We start from the raw sequence: 7,648 nt of genomic DNA, 5'->3' as shown, positions 1-7,648 counted from the left end.
GGAACCGGAATTGGAATTGGTTTAACTGGGTCCTAAAGTTTAGGAATTGGAATTGGAACCATCGGGTACCGGTTCCGGTTCCGGGTACCCACTTATGTATGCCATTGTTAAAATATAATACAAATTACAATTCTTATTTTAATTAGGTTCATTTTTAGCGTTTAATACTTATATTTATGTATGCATTAAGCTATTTGTATTTATGTTAGGTATTAACAATACTTTTTTATTTTACAAATTATATGCATTCAACATATTTTAATTATTTAAAATTTATTTAGTTTATAATATATTGGGTAACCAGGTATCCAACCGGTTCCGGTTCCAAAAGTTGAGAATTGGAATTGGAATTGGTTATAACCGGGTCCTTAATTTACTACCCGGAATTGGAACCACCGGGTCCAATTTCAGTTCCGGACCCGCCAGTTCCTAACCGGTTCCAATTCCAATTCCGGGTACCCGGAATTTTCGCTCACCCCTACACTAGATTACAGCCTAGTCTATTTATTCTATTTTCACATATTTTTAGAAAAATAAATCGGGAAATTAATAATGAGTGGTTTGTTATTGGTTTATGGACAAACTTCTTAGGAGGGAATTAGGAATGAAATTAGGGTAATATGAGGTTAAACTTGATTCTTAATACATTGTGTTTAGTTGTTGTTCAGAATTGAGTTTTTTTTTTATTTTTATTTGATACCGTGGTATGAGCCGTACCCACCTCCCCCCTTGGGTTTTCAAACCTCATAGCTTGTGGGTTTGACTCGTTTGAGGTGTGGATTTAAAAATTAGATTTTTCTTAAACAAACATTAGATATGAGTTTTACTTATTCCAATCGCATACCTCATACCTAAAACCTACGAACCAAGCACCCCTTATTAACCAGATATGCAAGTGTTTTAAAGGAGTTTAAATTAGTGAGTAGTTTGTTTTAGTTAGGTGATAATTGGATGGTGTAAATTGATTTTTAAAAATAGTACTGTAAAAAGTTCTGTTTGAAATACATTTACTAGTATTATATTGGGTCGTATACATAAGTCTTGAAATAAGTTTGTCTGTTCTTGGTGAATGGTTTATAGATGAGAGATCTGGGTGATGATATGTGGCATTCAAACCTCTTATGGGTCTATATCATTAGTATTATTGTCAAATAAACTTAGGTAAAAATTTATAGGTTCAGATAATATTATTTCAGGAAAAATAAGTTAGATAATTATATGAGTTCCAAATTGGTATTTGAATAAAAAAGTTTGTCCCTAGATATAATCAAGCTAGTATGGAGTGTTGGGTAAGGAGAAGGGGGGCATTTGACGGGGGAAGGTAGGGGGAGTTTGGAGCGTCGGGGAGCGCCGATTGGTGGTGTTCGGGGACAAGGGAAGGGCAAGAAGGGTGGTTGGGTTCCGGCATGGGAAGGGGAGGGGTGGGGGTGTTTTTGGGTAAGGGGAAGGGGAGTGGTGGGGTGTTTTCCGGTGGGGTAGGTGTGGGGGCGGAGTAGTTTTAGTCTTAATAAAAACAAATTTCCTTAATAATATTGATATGATTATGACCTAGCATTCTTTTGATGCATATTGATGAGGATACACAGTACATAACTTCTAATGTTAGACATCTAACAAATGCAAGTATAATAAGCTGGATTCTCCAAAAGAGTGAAAATTGGACTTTGACCTTATTAAAGCTGGAATATTTATCATGGAAAAGCTCACGAAAGAAGGAAGACGATGCAAACGAGTAGTACCTGAAAGTATATACACGGCTCTCTTTTGCAAAAATAACTCCCAATTTCCTTTACATTTAAAAGTTGCAACAAATCAGTAGACAAACAGATGACTGCAGAACAGAATACAAAGAAACCAGCTATATGCTCTAATTACAGTAAAGAATGGCACCTATCTATTATATATTCGATTGAATCAGTAATATGGATTGTTTGAACTTGCTGATGAACCTATACATTTTCGGGAATAGTAAATGACATAAACCAAATGCCTTCAAAAAGTTGCTTTCCAATAGTGTCTAGTTTTCCAATATTGGTGCGAGTTCCTACAAAAATAAGGAAAATGTTAATTCAGATCAAATTAAGTTATTATAATTAAAAAACAGGAATAAGTAGCATGATGAATTGAAGATTAATGAAAGCAGAAATATAGACATACCCCTGCAGACCGGAACAACATATCATGCTGATTAGAGGCCTTCAGCAGTCTCTCCCTCTTAGGATCCACAGGTGATGCTCTAAAAGCATGATTTGCTAAATATGACTTGGAAGAAGGATTTCTTGAAGACATAGAAGGCAAAGTACGAGAAAGCCAAGATTCAGATGGAGACTTCGGTAGAAATGGTGTCAGAGCAAGTGGAGAGCTGCAATTTTTAGAATGCTTCGTGCTTTTGACATCTGGTTTGGATGGCTGTTTCACGATAATTAAATTGACTTTTTGCTCAGCTTTCTCCAAGATTTTTATGTCTTCCCCGATTTCCTGGCAAGACTTCTCTGAAGTAGACACTGCACTAGAATAAGTGGTATCTGAACTTTTAGAATGGGTCATCGCTTTTTCATCAGCACAGATATCTTGCAGTGAATAGTCAACTGAAGGGTTCCTTCCCCTGGATTCTGACGAGCTTGAATTCGAATGTCGAGATTCTACCATTCTTTCAGAATCTACATACAAGGTCTTTTCTTCTGCAGGATTTACAAGACAAGATATTCTATCGGTTTTAGGAGGTGCTGCAAATTCCAATTCTGTGTAGTCATTTTTAGGCGAGCTTACCCTATAGCCACTGAGATCTCTAGGTTCTCCAGGCAGACCAAGAAACTGCTTCTCTTTATCAAGAAATCTCTGTGGTGATGCAATCTTCTCCCGCAACATGCCTTTGCGAACCAAATGGACATTCATTAATGATTCATTTGTGGGAACAGGAGCATATTGGAGACTGGTTCTTTTCATTCCACCTCTTTCATTTTTTGTCCCAACCTGCATAGAATTTAAATCTCTTCCTTTTTTAGGCCAATTGCATCAAATTGAGTTATATAATTTTGAGAAGCACATTGTTCAAGCCTACCTTGTTTTCATCATCTCTAAATGCTCCTGCATATGTAGATCTTGTGCGTACACTTCGGACCGAGGAAATTACTTCCACATGATCTTTCATTCCTGGTATAGGATTCAACATACAAAATCTTGGCAATAAACCACAAAGTTTGACTGATAAGTCCTCTGGTACATCAGATTCATCCTCCTCGTCTGCTTCATCATCTATCTCTTCACCATTGATCCTATGAAGCAAGGTGTCCGGAGTTGAGTAATATTCTGGGAACTGCTTTTTCAACGTTACTACTTTAGTTATTGGTTTTTCCTGCTCTCTGGCTACATTGTGTTTTCTAGAAGCAAATGGAGGTATTTCTGAAGCCACAGCTTTTGCAGCAGGAAGAAACCTACCCATCATAAATTCTTGCGTCTGAGGATCTGAAAAGGCTCCAGATGACTCTGGACCATCCAGTCCACTCACTCCACTAACACTGCAGTTATAGAATGACTCAGTCCTAGAAAGTGTATCTCGAGCATCTACATATGTCACATTTTCGTCTTCTGAGCTAGAATTATACTTTTCTTCTTCTTCCTTCTCTGATCCTTTAACATCCAGGTGGTCCTTGTCTGGAGAAGAAGTCTCCAACGAATGAGGAACGCTGATTTCTGCTTGGTACCTCGAAACAGAAGTAGGTGAATCTTTCTGGACTTCGTCTGTTTCTTTTTGCAAATGAGTTGGAATCCTCCCTGGTGGCAATTTCGGAGTAGGAGGCAGCCATTTGAGAGTGACTTTTCGTGATTTATTTTCATCCTTTGGTCTTCCTGGCATTTGCTCCCACTTAAAAGGAACAACACCAGGATTTCTAACTGGACCTGATTTCAGCTCTGATTTATAGTATGGAAGAGGAGGCAAACTTGAATGAGAAACAAGATCCTTCATTTTGTTTTCAGGTGGAGCAGTTAGTGATGAGCCACGCCTCACAGAGAGAATAGGTTGGTTAAAATTCAATTGTTTTTGCTCCATATTCTTCAATTTCATGAAACAAAAAATTTCTGTAAACAGGATAAACCATTAAGTTGAATTAGGAACAATGATAAATTAAATCTATAGAAGAAACAAAGACACATTTATAGAGACAACAAGAGGAGACAACGAAAGGTACAAATTATGCACGTTGATTGCCAACTCTTATAGCTGTGCAGTACAAACCATTGAAATACCTAAATAACAATCATGTACAGGTAAAATGATCATAACTTTAATTTATACACTGTAAAAGAAGCTTGCATGCCCAGAAGTTGCACGATCATTGGATTTATATACGATTTAAGGCTGAGACCCAAGAAAAATGAAAACAAGAAAATCAATTTTCCTGACTCACATCACTAAAATTAAAGGCAATTCACAGGCATCAAAATCCCAGTGAAAATGGTGTGCTGGATACATCGTTAAGATATATAAAGAGTCTTCAATGACAAATAATCAAGGAGTACATAACTCTTGATGCAATTTTTAGCAATTGTTGCCAAAAGCTGACTCCCTGATTATCCATCTAGAGCAATAAGCCAGATAATACACCTACACCCTTCCATAAGTTTCAAAACAGACTCACACATGGTTAACCTGTCAACCCCCACTAACATCTACCCCTCCACAACCTCTTCATGTTTCCAAACTGAAATTCTGAAAGCGGAAAGGTTTTTGTGGCGCTGATAAACAAGCATTTGGTATCCACTAAATACATCCATGTAGTGGCAAGACACCAACATTATGACTTAAATGCTCTTGTTGTAATTGAATTTAAACATATCAATGACATTCATTATTATTTAGTTGAATAGCGCAACACCGCTATTACAAAACAGAACATTCTAAAACACGACATTTTATAGTACAGGTGGTACTTCCTTCGGATAATTTTGAGTCAAACACAACCACCGCCCCCCGACCACCCCCCCCCCCCACCCCCCCACAGACACACACACACAGCTCTATGTTCTCTGCCCTCCCTCCCAAGAGAAACTACTGTTCTACAGCCAGAAGGAGAAGGAATGATAATGCGTTCGACAGCAAAAGTTTCGCATACTTCACTTGAAAGCAGTTAACATACGAAAATTTAAAACCTTTCTCATGTTTACTAGCTATCCTGTAATTTTCTAGGAACAATGTGAATGTTGTAGAAAGTCTAAAAACCCTGAGTCAAAATCTCAGACTTATGAGTTCTAAAGTTTCAACTTAATTTGACTCACTTTCAATCAGAAACTAGCCTACCTACCTTTATACCTTAATATTAAATACAGTAAAAATTACAGCATGTCAACATGCACCATATAGAATACATAACTACATAACTAATCATTGATCACAATAACTTAGTAAATGAAATTGAATAAAACCACATTAAAATCAATCAAATTCACTACCAACAAACTCAAATTTCTTCTTCTTTTTTACTTTATTTTTCTTTGTTGGAACATTTCTACTCACCCAACTCCATCAAAACATCAATCAGCTCATAATTTCAAACTCATATCCCTACTTGTTTCAAATCATTTTTTTTTTTTTACAATTTGAAAAAAATTCATAAATTATCCGAGAAACCCAACTCCATCAAACACTGTGATATCAATCATTGTTTCATATATTCAAATTTCAAGAATCTGGGCATACCAATTACAATTCAATAAATAAATAATTAAAAAAAAAAAGATTGAATACAAAATAAAAAATAAGCAATATTCAAAGCTTACCCAAAAAACCCAATTCAGTAATCAGTAGAAAAACCCATCCCAATCCAAAAAACAACAACCCAGTAAAGATTGATAGAGAAAGACACACACCTGAGAGAAAAAGGGGTTTTTTTTTTTTAATCCTGTTTGATGAAATGATTGAATAGAAAAGAAAAACTTTAACCAAATCTTTATCTTTTTCACAAAACCAAACTGGAAAGCAAGAAAGAAAGAAAGAAATGTAAAAGGAATAAAGGAGATTGTGATTGGAGAATGGAAAATGGAAGAAAGAGAGAGAGAATAAACCAAGTTGTACGCTTTTGTTTACTTCACCGCCGAGGTCACAGTTTCGCCATTACCAATGACAATTTCCCCATTTTTATTTACTCATTGTTTCGCCATTACCAATGACAATTTCCCCATTTTTATTTACTCATTTTTGTAACTGCTACTGTACTTTCATTTATTTTGTTTGCATGTGTTTGTAGGAAACTTTGAACAGAGAAATAATTAATAAAGTTGATTTATATAAAATTAATTAATGAAATAATTGTCTTTAAAAAATGATAAAATTAAATATCTTGTTTTTTTTATTCATTATAAATTTCTTAGTCACAAAGTATTGGATCATGTAATGATGCATTATTTAATTGAAGTGGGGGTGTTGTTATTGTCACACATTCATTAATTAGTTTATTACTCTAGAATTGTTAAAAAGAATAGGGGAGTCAATTTGGCATTATATTAATTAGTGCTGTCAAATTTCAAACCGAAACCGTTTAACTGCCTGAAACGAACCGACCCAAATGAAAATTGAACCGATTAAAAACCGTTTTTTATGAAACCGAAAACCGACCTGAATCGTATGTGAATGAACCCGAAACCGAACCGATTCGAATAATGTTACACCGTATAAGAACCGAACCCGTTAATGAACCGAACCAATTATAAACCGAACTGAAATCAAACCGAACCGAAAAAGAACCGAATTGTTTCTAACCCGAAACCGCTTTTAACCCAAAACCGTTTGAACCGGGATAAAAACCGTTTACACCGAACTGTTAACAACCCGCAACCCGTTTGCACCGAACTGTATATAAACCAAACCGTTTATAAACCGAAGCGTATGCTAACCAAATCGTTTATGAACCGGATCGCTTATAAACGAATCGGCTACAAACTGCTTACTATAAAGAGAATATTAAAATCAAGTAAAAAGGTTTTTAAATGAAATTTAATCATGCACACATGTTTACTACAGATCGAGCATTAAAGAATTGAACTAGTTATAAAGTGAACCGATAAAGAACCGAACTAGTTATAAACTAAACCGAAAAAGAACCGAACCGGTTATAGAATGAACCGAAAAAGAACTGAACTATTTCTAACCCGAAACCATTCCCAACCCGAAACTGCTTGAATCGGGATAAAAACCGTTTACATCGAACCGTTAACAAACCGCAACCCGTCTGCACCGAACCGTTTACAACCCAAACTGTTTACACCCGAACCGAATTAAAACCGTTCAAGAATAAACCGAAACCGAATCGAACCGATAACTATTTTAATCGAACTGAAACCGACCCGTGAAACACTTAAACCGATTTCAAACCGACCCGATTTAGTACCGAACCGATTTCAAACCGAACCAAACCCGAACTGTCAAACCGTTTTGACAGTGCTAATATTAATCATTTATAGTAGTGTTTAGGTGAGTGGAGTAGAAGTATGTAGTGCAAGTAATTGTCAATGCTTAATTAATCTTTAAAAAATTAGTGGTGTTATTAACACTTGTAATAGAGTGATAGGAAAGTTTTAGATCATGCAATGAAGTAATGAAAGCTTGAAGAGTTGAAGGTATACTAGTATTCCATATTTCCATGAACAATCA

The 7,648-nt window shown here is 35.9% G+C and overlaps 1 protein-coding gene across 2 annotated transcripts; it reads right to left on the bottom strand.

Annotated features, from left to right (window-relative positions):
- Positions 1–1,739: 1,739 nt before the first annotated feature.
- Positions 1,740–6,152, bottom strand: LOC145620647 (uncharacterized). Of its 2 annotated transcripts, XM_081675352.1 has the most exons (5): positions 6,064–6,146; positions 5,779–5,868; positions 3,062–4,080; positions 2,158–2,973; positions 1,740–2,044 (listed from the first exon to the last, which is right to left on the bottom strand). In XM_081675352.1, exons 3-5 carry the CDS (start codon positions 4,064–4,066, stop codon positions 2,018–2,020), a joined length of 1,848 nt encoding a protein of 615 aa, XP_081531478.1. In that variant the 5' UTR covers positions 4,067–4,080; positions 5,779–5,868; positions 6,064–6,146; the 3' UTR covers positions 1,740–2,017. The 2 variants fall into 2 exon arrangements, with proteins under 2 accessions (XP_081531478.1, XP_081531477.1); XM_081675351.1 differs by lacking the exon at positions 5,779–5,868 and having other exon boundaries at positions 6,064–6,152.
- Between the last annotated feature and the right edge of the window lie 1,496 nt (positions 6,153–7,648).

Source organism: Chenopodium album, chromosome 27, assembly GCF_948465745.1.
Source record: "Chenopodium album chromosome 27, dcCheAlbu1.1, whole genome shotgun sequence".
NCBI lineage: Eukaryota > Viridiplantae > Streptophyta > Magnoliopsida > Caryophyllales > Amaranthaceae > Chenopodium > Chenopodium album.
This window is presented reverse-complemented; position numbering and strand designations above follow the sequence as displayed.

Excerpts from the sequence above, each read along its gene's own strand:
- LOC145620647 (XM_081675351.1), bottom strand. The coding sequence starts at position 4,066 with ATGAAATTGAAGAATATGGAGCAAAAACAATTGAATTTTAACCAACCT. Across the intron at positions 2,974-3,061 it reads TTAGAGATGATGAAAACAAG|GTTGGGACAAAAAATGAAAG; the intron begins GTAGGCTTGAAC and ends AATTCTATGCAG. Across the intron at positions 2,045-2,157 it reads TGTTGTTCCGGTCTGCAGGG|GAACTCGCACCAATATTGGA; the intron begins GTATGTCTATAT and ends TTATTTTTGTAG.